This window comes from Oncorhynchus kisutch, linkage group LG14 (assembly GCF_002021735.2).
Source record: "Oncorhynchus kisutch isolate 150728-3 linkage group LG14, Okis_V2, whole genome shotgun sequence".
Taxonomy (NCBI): Eukaryota; Metazoa; Chordata; class Actinopteri; order Salmoniformes; family Salmonidae; genus Oncorhynchus; species Oncorhynchus kisutch.
In genome coordinates, this window is record NC_034187.2 from 39,801,488 (window position 1) to 39,814,483 (window position 12,996).

A 12,996-nucleotide genomic window follows, 5' to 3' on the forward strand; every position below is an offset into this window, starting at 1 on the left:
AAGTATCTATATCCACAGTAAAACGAGTCCTATATCGACATAACCTGAAAGGCTGCTCAGCAAGGAAGAAACCACTGCTCCAAAACCACCATTAAAAAAGCCAGACTATGGTTTGGAACTGCACATGGGGACAAAGATCGTACTTTTTGGAGAAATGTCCTCTGGTCTGATGAAACAAAAATAGAACTGTTTGGCCATAATGACCATTGTTATGTTTGGAGGAAAAAGGGGGAGGCTTGCAAGCCGAAGAACACCATCCCAACTGTGAATCACTGGGGTGGCAGCATCATGTTGTGGGGGTTCTTTGTTGCAGGAGGGCCTGGTGCACTTCACAAAATAGATGGCATCATGAGGCAAGAAAATTATGTGCATATATTGAAGCAACATCTCAAGACATCAGTCAGGAAGTTAAAGCTTAGACACAAATGGGTTGTCTAAATGGACAACGACCCCAAGCATACTTCCAAAGTTGTGGCAAAATGGCTTAAGGACAACAAAGTCAAGGTATTGGAGTGGCCATCACAAAGCCCTGACCTCAATCCTATAGAAAATTTGCGGGCAGAACTGAAAAAGCATGTGAGCAAGGAGGCCTGCAAACCTGACTCCGTTACACCAGCTCTGTCAGGAGGAATGGGCCACAATTCACCCAACTTATTCTGGGCAGCTTGTGGAAGGCTACCCAAAACATTTGACCAAAGTTAAACATTTTAAAGGCAATGTTACCAAATACTACTAATTGAGTGCATGTAAACTTCTGACCCAGTGGGAATGTGATGAAAGAAATAAACGCTGAAATAAATCACTACTATTATTCTGACATTTCACGTTCTTAAAATAGGTCAGTTAGGATCACCACTTTAAGACAGGGAATTTCTACCAGGATTAAATGTCGGGAATTGTGAAAAACTGAGTTTAAATGTATTTGGCTAAGGTGTATGTAAACTTCCGACTTCAACACTATGTGGAACTACTGTAAAATCTTACTGTAGCCTAAACAACTTAATCAAGGCAAAAACATGTATTCAATAACTTTGTTTTTTTTCGGTCTAGAAAATCCCTTTGCAATGCCTTTCTGTCTAGAAAATATACATTGAAAAGATCTCCAGCATATCAAGATGCTTTCAAGGACCAATATTGCTTTGAGTCTGGTATAGGGGTGACGTGTGTGTATATTGATTTATGCAACATATGGAGTACTCAGAATGTATGTCTATTTTATACCCTTTGTATTCTTTGCAGTTAATACTTGGTCTATAAACTTCTGTGTTATGAAAATATCAATGAGTTCCATGTATGAAGTTGATTCACTAAACCAGTATTCAAATAATGCCGAACTGGTAGCCTGTATCACTGTCTTGTTTAAAAATGTTTTACACACACAAAAAGCATACAAGCAATTAGGCATGTTCCTACACACTCTCTCATACCCACACACACATACAGTAGCGGAGTGTGAATAATGCCCGCAGACATGGAGTCTCAAGCATCGGGAATGTAATTTAGGTCAATGGACCATCTGTCAATAGCTAAATCCTGTGTTGTGTAGGAGCGGATGGAGGGTTCACATGATATTGGGCTTGTCAGAGGACTGTGGAGCCTCAAATGAAGAACAGATTGGCATTTATTTGGTCTGATTTCTTAAAATATTGGAGTACTACCTAAAATGGATTTCTGCACTGCGTACACACAGGCTCAACATGAATACACGGTGTTCAGTGTCACCTCCAAGTGCAATAGCCTGGCTGATCAGACTAAGCTGAACAGGCAGCTCTCCATCTCTTCCTCCCTCATCTCCCGGCAGGTAAGAGTCACCATGGTTCCCACCCTTTATCAGATGCTACATCCTGTACACATACATACAGTATCTTCCAGAGCCTACATTTACACATTATACTGTGTGTGTGTGTGTGTGTGTGTGTGTGTGTGTGTATATATATGTATATATATATATGACATGTTCTGTAACTTCTCCTCACTCAACATGTGACTCCTTGAAATGTCACAGGGGGAAAAAAGCATTAATTACAGGCCTATGGGTACGATCAACCTCATCATTTGAGCAGACACTGACAAGATGTACATTATCTTTTATATCTGCATATGTTTTTCCCAGTATGAAGTTTCAGGGTAGTGACATAATACAATACATGACCAAAAGTATGTGAACACTTGCTCGTCGACCATCTCATTCCAAAATCATGGGCATTAATATGTAGTTGTTCCCCCCTTTGCTGCTATAACAGTCTCCACTCTCCTGGGAAGGCTTTCCACTAGATGTTGGAACATTGCTGCGGGGACTTGCTTCCATTCAGCCACGAGCAGTAGTGAGGTCGGGCACTGATGGGCGAGTTAGGCCTGGCTCGCAGTCAGCATTCCAATTTATCCCAAAGGTGTTTGTTGGGATTGAGGTCAGGGCTCTGTGTTAAGTTCTTCCACACCGATCTCAACAAAGCATTTCTGTATGGACCTCGCTTTGTGCATGGGGGCATTGTCATACTGAAACAGGAAAGGGCCTTCCCCAAACTGTTGCCACAAAGTTAGAAACACAGAATATTCTAGAATGTCATTGTATGCTCTAGCATTAAGATTTCCCTTCACTGGGACTAAGGGGCCTAGCTCGAACTATGAAAAACATCCCTTCTCCACCAAACTTTACAGTGGGCACTATGCATTTGGGTAGATGGCATTCTCCTGTGATCCGGTAAACCCAGATTTGTCTGTCGGACTGCCAGATATTGAAGCATGATTCATCACTCTAGAGAATGCGTTTCCACTGCTCCAGAGTCCAATGGTGGCGAGCTTTACACCGCTCCAGCTGACGCTTGGCTTTGCGCATATTGATCTTAGGCTTGTGTGCAGCTCCACCATTTCAGGAAGCTCCGGACGAACCGTTCTTGTGCTAACGTTGCTTCCAGAGATAGTTTGGAACATAGTGAAGGTTGCAACAGATTTTTACGCGCTACCGCACTCAGTGGTCCCGTTCTGTGATTTTTGTGTGGCCTACCACTTCGCGGCTGAGCCTTTGTTGCTCCTAGACATTTCCACTTCGCAATAACAGCACAGTTGACTTGTGGGAAAGGTGGCATCCTATGACGGTGCCACGTTGAAAGTCACCGAGCTCTCCAGTAAGGCCATTCTACTGCCAAGGTTTGTCTATGGCGATTTCATGACTGTGCTCAATTTTCTACACCTGTCAGCAAATTGTGGCTGAAATAGCCGAATCCACTAATTTGAAGTGGTGTCCACATACTTTTGTGTGTGTGTATAATGTGTTTTACTTGTACCTTCCACTGATTTGACATGCAAAGTGAGGGAAAGACTATGTAGCCTTCAGAGAAGCTACAGGTAACTGGCAAAATAAAACGGCAACATAAAATGTCTTAATAGGGCGTTGGGCAACCATGAACTGCCAGAACAGCTTCAATGCACCTTTGAATAGATTCTACAATTGTCTGTAACTATTGGAGGGATGTAACACAATTTTTCCACAAGACATTCCATAATTTGGTGTTTAGTTAATGGTGGTGGAAAATGCTGTCTCAGGCGCCCCTCAAATCTTCCATAAGTGTTCAGTTGGGTTGTCTGGTGACTGACACTCTCCCCCTATGCTCCTTTGAGACCACTCTTTCAAAGTCACAGATCTCCTCTGCCATGTTAGCCAAAATAATGGGCAACTCTGCATTTTTATACATGACCCTAAGCATGATTATGTTAATTGCTTCACTCTGGGACCGCACCTGCTTTCAATATACTTTGTATCCCTCATTTACTTGTTTCCTTAATTTTGGCAGTTACCTGTATTTGCATGGTTACCAAATCAAGCATCCACCCCTCCACTCCAGTAGGCTACAGATAAGACGACAGTAAAGCAGATTTAAAGTTCACAGTACAATGGAAAGAGGAAGTGGGAGATCTTAGGCTGGGCAGAGTTGTATTTACAGCAGTGCACGACTATGTGTTGTGATGTTACCCTGTGCTTTCATTTGAAGAACCTCCGCGTTCCCAAGAGTAAAGGCTCTGGCCAAGGCTCATCTCCCGCAGTGATGCACCTTGACCCCAACCTCAGGCTGGAGCCAGAGTTGGACACTAACCCAGGGCATGGGCTTTTTCCGGCCCCATCTGCCAGCCCTCACTCCCCGTCACCAGATGCAGAGTATGACAAACTACTGGTAAGGATAATGTGAATGACTTTATTCCACAAATCATACAGAAGAGGAAGTACATTTGACAATGTTTTAAAATGATTTAACCATGATGATCTGGCTCCTATCAGGCCTTTAATGGAGTATGTTCTTGCTTTTCCGATGGTAGAATTGAATGTTCTTGTCAGGAGAGACTAACAGTTTTTAAATTAGGCTGACATTGTTCAATAGAATAAGAGCCAATGCAGGACTGGAAAAACTTGGCTAACTGGCTAATGGCAATGATTGATTTCTGTGAGAACAGTTATTTTAAAACCAGCTAAGTCAGCTCTGTGTATATAAAGCACTGTATAACGAGTGGCTAATGCCTGCTTTAGACACTAAGTCAAGCGGAGAAGTGCATATTACTGAGCTACGGTTGTGTTTTTGCTCCGTGCTTGTTTTGATTCTTCCAGGATGTGGAGGCGGTGCCAATGCCTGACGGACAGCTCTGCCTACTGGCCCTCCCTCCCGAGTGCTCCCAAAGGGAAGGGCAAGCCGCCATGCCATATCTCAAATTGTTCAGCCGCTACATCACTGACCGCAAGGTGGGTGGAGACTAGTGCCATTCTCACTCAACTCTCAACTACCTCACTCTCGCAATTCTTGCTCACCCCTCTCACCACCCGCTTACCTTTCTCACCTCTCTCTCTCTCACCAGGGTGTGGTTTCTGGTATCTTGCTAGTGACGTCCAATAAGATCTTCTTTGACCCGTGTAAGACCCACCCGTTGGTGATGGAGCACGGCTGTGAGGAGTACCTGCTGTCCTGCTCAGTGGACAGCCTGGACTCTGTCTCGTTCTACTCGGACATTTCCCACGTGCACTTCAACACCTCCACACACAGGTCAGCATTAAATGACTGTGCATGATTGAGACACACATATTTGGTGCAGCTCTTCACAGATCAACATACTGTGTCTTCACATTGCCTGGAAAGGCGTTTTAACCGAGGAGGTCACTAAAATAATCCTATATGCTGGGCAGAACTGGCAAATCGGTAGATCGCAAATACGCACTATGACTGGATCACTGTGGGTGTGTATTCTAATATTCTGTATGTTCTCTGATATCTAGCAGTGCAAATGGAGTATAGCCAATGATATTGGTCCATTGATTTCTATGGTATCGAGGAGCGCTTGCTGGGTCACATTGCAGAACATGCAACATACATGGGTGGTTGTTTTTCTGTTACTAGGTGGAAAGGAACTAAAAAGACCCAGAAAACGGTCTCCAAAACTGGCAAGACGCTCCAGCAGGGTGGGAGGCGAAGCAGCCGTAGCCCACAGCACAAGGGGGAGACTGTCCCAGTGCTGGTCTCTGCTGCTACGTCGGAGCTGAGGTCTGCCCTGGCTCTCAGCCTGGTCCAAGGGTTCGCTGAGGAGGAGAGTAGCAGTGACATGACTCAGGCAGAGAAGCAGCTGGAGGGGAAGGGAAGCCCACTGGAAGAGCTGGTTGTGCAGTCATCCGGGGCTGAGCTGAGCAGTGCTGCCACCTTTTGTTGTGGAGGACAAGTGGCAGCAGGGACGAAAAATCTAGTGAGAATGGAGCAGGTGGACAGAGAGGGGACGGAGAAGGAGCAGTCTGTGAGGAATCGGATGTCAGGTAAGGAAAGGAATCAAGTCAATAGTTTTATGTCATTGTTTTATCCCAAGCAGCAGTTGAAGTCTGCTTGATAAGTTTGTAGGAAGATGGTATCATAACAAATGGTTCCTACTAATTTCCTTTGTTTTGCTACACCCTCACTTTCTCTCTCCTCTTCCCTTTTCTCTCGCTCTTTCCCCCCCTCCCCATAATTCTCTCCTTCTCCAGGCTTCTCTAGACCTTCAGGGACTTTTGGGTGTCTCATGTTTGTCAGGCTGCGGCTCCAGGGGTCCGCTGGTAAGAAGGGTGTGGCTGCAGGCTTGCAGCTGGGGACAACAAAAACCTTACCCCGGAGGGATGCCTGGTTCGCCTTTTCCCAGGAGAGGTAACAGTCTGGAGCCACAGAAAGACTGTTTTAGTTTAGCATTAACACTCTACTTACATTCTGTGAACATTAGCACCTCGCACTGACACTGTCTAACATTTACATAATGTTTACATGTCTTGTTCAGCAATTTCATTGCCCTCCCCTGCTGTGGAATATAGAGAATTTTACAATTCTCACTAGAAGTAAGTCAGAGGTCTTTAACACTAAATCTTTTTGCTCTCATGTCTTGTTGTCTGTAGCTCAGACGAGCTCTACGCCTATCTGAGCCACTGGAGGCCTGACCTATGCGTACTGGAGGGAGGGTCGGAGGAGGGGGAGGGCGACAAAGACGAGTTTGTACTGGTTGACAACGGGGAGGAGGAGGAAGAAGTGTCCAAGAACCACGGACGGACTGGGGAGGACTGGGAGGTCTGTGTATATTAAAGTCATCGAGGAACGTCCTAAAGTCTGTAGTGGCTGAACACAAAAATTAACTTTGACTAGAGCGTGGGGAAGTTTGAGCAGTGTTTTAGGTGGAGTGGGGTCCGGAGTTGTTGTTTGAGTGCGACGTGTGTCAAGTTTGAGTGCGAGATTAATGGGCTTATAACTAGGTTGTGTCTCTTCTCTTGCAGATGGTGTCAGTGGAGGATGGTGGCGGGAGACTACCTCTGGTCATGGACAAAGATCCAGAGGGACTGTGTGAGATTGTGGAGCAGAGTCGCATCTTGGACGCAACGCTTGTCAGAGAGGTACGCACCCAACCATAGACATGTATGTCGGAGCTTCACAAAACTATGTCTGATCTAATAGCACATGGATAAATTCACAATGTAAGATTATGCTCATCCATTATTGGATAAGGAAGAGATAATGACCTCCTTAATCCCCAAGTGGAAATTAAGTTAAGGCTTCTCATGACATGTCACTGGTCCGCACCACACATATAGAAGAAATTGCACACATTCCTCTTCTTGCCTCTAGTTCCACAAATGCATTACAAGTTCAGCATTCCCAGACTGGTCTGGGGTTAAAGATACATCCAGAGTCTGAGACAAAACCTGACTTTTCTGCCTCGGTCTCCCTCAAGCAGCATTGGCCTTCAGTCATACATACAGAGCCATTCATGACTGAACCTTTGTGCTGAGTAGAGTACTGAAAATACTCAACCCCTACTGTGGTCATGTCTCACAAAGGGGGTTATGTATAAGGTAGAATGCTGGTAGCGAACTCCTGTGTAGAGATTTAAGCAGAGCAGTGCTGTGAGCACTTTGAACCAATACATTAGCTATGGCATCTGCAGGTCGGATCTTCAAATGTCTCATGTCCAGGCTCATTCATTGTTGGATAGATGATTAGCTCAACAGAGGAAAAGCTTAGCAAAAGAAAGGGGTAATATAATTGGATATCAATTATTACCGTTTTCTCCCTTTATCTTTAGCTCAACATAGGAAGATTTTTGTTAATTTTTTATTTTTATTTTATTTAACTAGGAAAGTCAGTCAAGAACAAATTCTTATTTACAATGACTGCCTACACCGGCCAAACCCGGACGACGCTGGGCCAATTGTGCGCCGCCCTATGGGACTCCCAATCACGGCCGGTTGTGACACAGCCTGGATTCAAACCAGGGTGTCTGTAGTGACTCCTCAAGCACTGAGATGCAGTGCCTTAGACTGCTGCGCCACTAGGGAGCCCACTTGTGCCCCTGCTCTCCAACCCTATCTCCTTCTCAATACTTCCCTCTCTCCAGCTCTCAGCCGAGTTGCCTCCCAGGACAGTGGGCCACATGTGGCATCTGGCCTACAGCACTTCTCTTCACGGCTCCAGCCTCAAGTCCCTCTACCGGAAGCTGAACGGCAGTGACTCGCCTGTACTCATGGTCATCAAGGACTCGCTCAATCAGGTGATCTTTTTTATGTTCTCAGATTTGAAATGTAATAGTCAAACTCTCCAATGTTCCACGCACCACCCTCAACATTTTTAATATCTATCCGCTTTAGAGATTCAACACAAACACGTACCATAGAGCACTTGCTTTTCATGGCATTTGCACTATTGACTTCAGACACTCACAACTGCTCCAGAAACTATGGTGGGGTTGGTTTGAATAACATGATTTGCCAGGAGTCACAAGAGTTCATTGTGGACTTATGGTCACCTATGAAGACCTCCATTGTATGAGCTCGGTCTTGTTTGGTTACCAGAGGGTTGTGCTTTTGTTAATGGTAGTTATGTTTCTGTGCCCCAGGTGTTTGGGAGCTTTCTCTCTCACCCACTGAGGCCGAGCGAGACCTTCTATGGCACAGGAGAGACATTCCTCTTCATGCTGCATCCTCGATTCAAGGTCAGACAAGACACACACGCACACACTATGATGCATACACAACCATTGCCAAACAATTCTCTCTCACATTTTCTAATCCGAAATGTGTCTTAAGGTATTGCTGCAGGATTGTTTTGTCAACCTAAGTGAAGACAATACTGTTTGTTGCAAGTCTTGCTGATGTAATATTGCAGGAGTTTCCACAGCAGCCAAATTACTATTCACGTCAAGGTCTCTACCAACGTCACATGATCGATTTTAATGCATGACTGGATTATGAAAGGTCACGTTTTTCCTTTTTAAGCACAAACAACATTTAAGAAGTTAGGAACTCATTGCTATCAATCACATGAGGTCGGTGGCACCTTAATTGGGGAGGACGTGCTCGTGATAATGGCTGGAGAGGAATAGGGGGAATGGTACCAAGCACACGGTTTCCATGTTGATGCCATTCCATTAGCTCCGTTCCAGCCATTATTATGAGCTGTCCTCCCCTCAGCAGCCTCCTGTGCTATAAATAGTGTACTGTATATGCAGAGCATTATTACAAAGGCCAAGTTCATTGATCAATTCACCTGGTCTGCAATGCGGAAAGGGCTGTCGGAGAAGTAAAGCATTAATCAGATAGGACCCTAAGGTACTGTGTTGGTGTCCCTGACTGACTCTGCCCTTGTCACCTGCCATAGTGTTTCAGATGGACAAGAGAGAACTCCTTCTTCATAAAGGGAGACCTGGACTCTTTTGCTATCGGAGGAGGAAGGTAGAGCCACTCCCAGCTATAGAAATGTGTTACATTATGGTTTTCTTGATGCTGTTTCTATTTCCGTGACACTTACTGTCCATTGCTTTGTGTTACAGTATGTGCAAATATGTTTAGGAGAACACATGACTTTACTTTAAAACAATGAACTGCATTTCTTTCTCTCTTCCGCAGTGGTCACTTTGGCCTGTGGCTGGATGAGACGCTGTACCTGGGCAGGAGTAGCCCCTGTTACACCTTCAACAACTGCTGCCTCTCAGAAAGAGACGACTTCCACGTCATAGAGCTGGAGGTGTGGACATTCTGGTGAAGGCCTGCCCTCTTCAACTTGCCTAGCAACACCCACTCATGATGCCTGGCTGTCCAATGACTGCTTTAAACAAGACTCTAGAACAATGAGTTGGATGTACCTCACTATTTTGACTTAATTCTTAATTCCCCCCCCCCCCCACACACACACACACACACACACACACACACACACACACACACACACACTCTTTCGCAGGTTGGTATGGTCCTCACGGTCATCTGACTCTGCCTTGTGGATACTGTAGTTCAGTGGTGGAATTCACATCTTCTAGCAATGGATCTCCATCTGAAGGCCTACCTGCATGTGTAAGCCTGCATTTCCACCCCAGCACAATTGGCACTGTTATTCTAGCACCATTTTTTTTTTTTTTACACATCTTTTTTGCTGCCTGTGAATCGCTAACCTGAAGGTGGCTGTCTCTTTTGTAAAATGGAGGAACTGAAATTCGAAGAACTAGGGGCTCACTATGCCCCTTTTTGCATATAGACCAAATTATATGAACTGATGTACACATTTAGTCAAAGCGAACAAAAAAAAGGACTTGGGGGAACATGGTCTAACCTAAATATTTATAGAAATGTTTTATGTTACCCAATCAAACAATACATGAAAGTTGCTGTCACTGATCAAAAGTTAGATCTATGTTCCCACAATATAACAAGTAGACAAAATGTGGCTAATGTTATTATAACATGTCTTTATCTGATACTTTTTGAGAAACATCGATTTCATCCAGTGGTCATTGCAAGCTTACGGGACTGAAAATAACAATCAAGACTCAATCTATTTTTTTTTTTTTTTTGCACAAAATTAGGCACAAATAGTCTAAGGTTATTTCAAGGGGATGACTACCTCTGCAATGCTAACATGTGCCTACATTGCAGTGCTTAAAAGGAAAGATTCAACTATTTTGAATGTTTTATTGTATTTGTGCATCTCTGAGCGATGTTCTATCAATTCCTAGGGTCCTTTCATGTTTATCTGAGCTATTTGCTGTTCAAGCAGGCAAAAAAATACAGCCTGCTTGAACAACGACTAGCTCAGATACACATGAAAGGACCCTAGAAATTGATAGAACAGTGATGCACATATGATATAACATTCAAAATGGGTGAATCTTTCCTTTTAGAGGATGGAGAAATTACATTTTGTTAAGATATTACCTGTTTCAAGTGTCAATGTACACGTGGTAGAACCCGAAGAATATCACTAAATCCATTTAATCTCGCTCTTAATAACTGTTGCTTGTGTTAGATAATCTTTGGTGTAGTCACACTTTAAATTCTGATCTCATGGGTAAGGTGTTTAATTAACCTGTAGTTCCATAACATGAGATCTACATCAACAATGTTTTTGCTTCATAGGAAAGCAATTACATTACAATTGTGCCAGCAATCAACTTTTTGTGTTTCCATGACAGCTGTTGATGACCTCGGGAACAGAGCAGGCGTGTTGCCTGCAGAAGTTTTAGCAATGACATCAGGCCTTGGCCAGCCAACTTTGGACATTCAGGCAGGCCCTCAAACTGCTAAAACTCCAGAGGGAATGACTTGACCTGCTCTGCCACTCCAACAATGACTGACAAGTATTACATAAATCTATGGTTCTTTACATATTGCAAAACAGTGCTTATTAAGAAAACACTAATTAGTACAATGCATTATGGTGTGTGCTTGTTTTGGTGTGAACGTTTCAAGTGAGTAAAACAAATTTGAACTCACAACAATTAAATATGAATTGGTCAATAGTATCTAAGACCAAAGCGATCTTTTAAAAGCTGGCTACTTTTCTGACTGATGAGAAGTATGTCTACTTGAACGTCTAGCTATTGAGTTCAGTTATAGAAAAAACATGTCTAAAGCATATGTCTTCAGAAGGGCTCAACTGGTATAGCTGCCACGGTCATTTGAAGAGGTTCTTGTAATACTGATCATGTTGGATGCTAATGAAACAACCTGAAAAGTTGCCAGCGCCGAAGGAATCGGATCCCTACACAGAAGTTAGACGTTTAGCGTTTCATTTGATCATTATCCTTCAGAGGAATTACCCTAATTTACAAACACAAAATTGACTGCTGTCAGCATTTACTGTGCTAGGTATTCCTTAGCTTTCTCCAGCCCCTCTTTGAGAAAAGAAAGTGGCTGTAAGTCACAGTGGAGGGGTCCTCGAACCCCCCCCCAGAGAAGCTAAATGTGGCATCTTCCTGAGGCTTCATGGACTTCTCGTCCAGGAAGTAATTGGCATCGATGTGGTGGACCTAGAGTCATTAGGGGAAAAATTAATTCATTTTCACACAACCTTTTATTGGCGTTTTACTTGGGTCTGGCACAGGATCCAGTTACATTCCCTTAAAGTGATGGTTCAGTTTTATTTCGAAGTTTTGGCTTATTTTCGACTTCCCTAGGCTGTTGTTGTTTCCTCCAAACCAGTTAAATTAGTTAAGTATCCAAATCAAAGTTTATTGGTCGCACATATAGATTTGCAGGCAGGGTTGGGTAGGTCACTTTCTAATTGTAAACCGTTAGTCAAGTTTAATCTGATTCCTTTGTTACATTTAGATTAATTTCCCCTTGAGGCATTACACAAATTAATTACAAATCGAATGACACCTACTGCAGGATAAATCCATGTTAGTTTACATAGCTGGTCATAAATGGATGTTGCATTGCACTTTGGGTTGGTTTTGTAGGCTTCTTCTATCCCATTGCTTTCTACTACAGATAATAATACAATTTAGATTATCTTTACATTAAAAACCAACGTCTGTCAGATTTCCAGTCATTCCAATTCATTTAATACCCCTTGATCTTCAAGAATATGACTTGGAAATATGGAAGTATAGATTAGCCAAATTGTTACACCTGAGCATAACCCCAAAATGAAGGACTTATTAGCTAGCCCTACTCTTGTTGTTTACGATTTTGTTTTCATGGAGGACTGATTGCGCATTGCTTCGAGTTGAAAAATAAATGCTGCTCTCATGGAATGGAATGCTTTGAGCACTACCGAAAAATGTATACCATGTTCTGCATTTGCTATAGGCCTGTTTACATTTTTGTTGGTGACACTTTGATATCTTGATTATTTGCAGCTGTTTTAAAGGGCGAATCCACAGTTGAAACAATAACAAAGCTGCGTCTTTTGGTTAAAAAGCTGAGGGATGGGCCTGGAGAAAGGTATCCACTCTCAGATTAAGACCACTATGGATGCAAGGACTGACTATCCATGATATCACAATTATTGTTTTAACCATGTTCTGTGAGGCTATACAGTGTTTGTTTACATTTATGTTTTCAAACCATGGAGAAAAACAAGCTTATATTTTGGGTTCTCATGGGGTGTGATAGTTGAACTAAGCTCATGAGGCATTTATAGGTTTTATTCTTCAATAGGTGTATATATATATATATATCATTAATTTACAAGTAACAAAAATGGATGTAGTGTCCTCCCAAGTGGCACAGCGGTC

At 43.2% G+C, this 12,996-nt stretch overlaps 1 protein-coding gene across 3 annotated transcripts in view; it reads left to right on the plus strand.

Annotated features, from left to right (window-relative positions):
• LOC109903859 (nuclear receptor coactivator 7) overlaps nt 1-12,518 on the plus strand; it is a 57,505-nt gene extending 44,987 nt beyond the window's left edge. For 2 of the 3 annotated variants that reach the window (XM_020500857.2, XM_020500855.2), the window contains exons 5-16: nt 1,691-1,801; nt 3,990-4,169; nt 4,598-4,729; nt 4,843-5,027; nt 5,379-5,785; nt 5,993-6,149; nt 6,392-6,560; nt 6,764-6,880; nt 7,882-8,034; nt 8,380-8,475; nt 9,141-9,214; nt 9,389-12,513. In XM_020500857.2, the coding sequence (XP_020356446.1) occupies nt 1,691-1,801; nt 3,990-4,169; nt 4,598-4,729; nt 4,843-5,027; nt 5,379-5,785; nt 5,993-6,149; nt 6,392-6,560; nt 6,764-6,880; nt 7,882-8,034; nt 8,380-8,475; nt 9,141-9,214; nt 9,389-9,524 (1,917 nt within the window). In that variant the 3' untranslated portion in view covers nt 9,525-12,513. Of the gene's footprint in view, nt 1-1,690; nt 1,802-3,989; nt 4,170-4,597; nt 4,730-4,842; nt 5,028-5,378; nt 5,786-5,992; nt 6,150-6,391; nt 6,561-6,763; nt 6,881-7,881; nt 8,035-8,379; nt 8,476-9,140; nt 9,215-9,388 lie in introns of all 3 variants that reach the window. The other variant, XM_020500856.2, reaches the window with a different exon arrangement.
• Nucleotides 12,519-12,996: the final 478 nt, after the last annotated feature.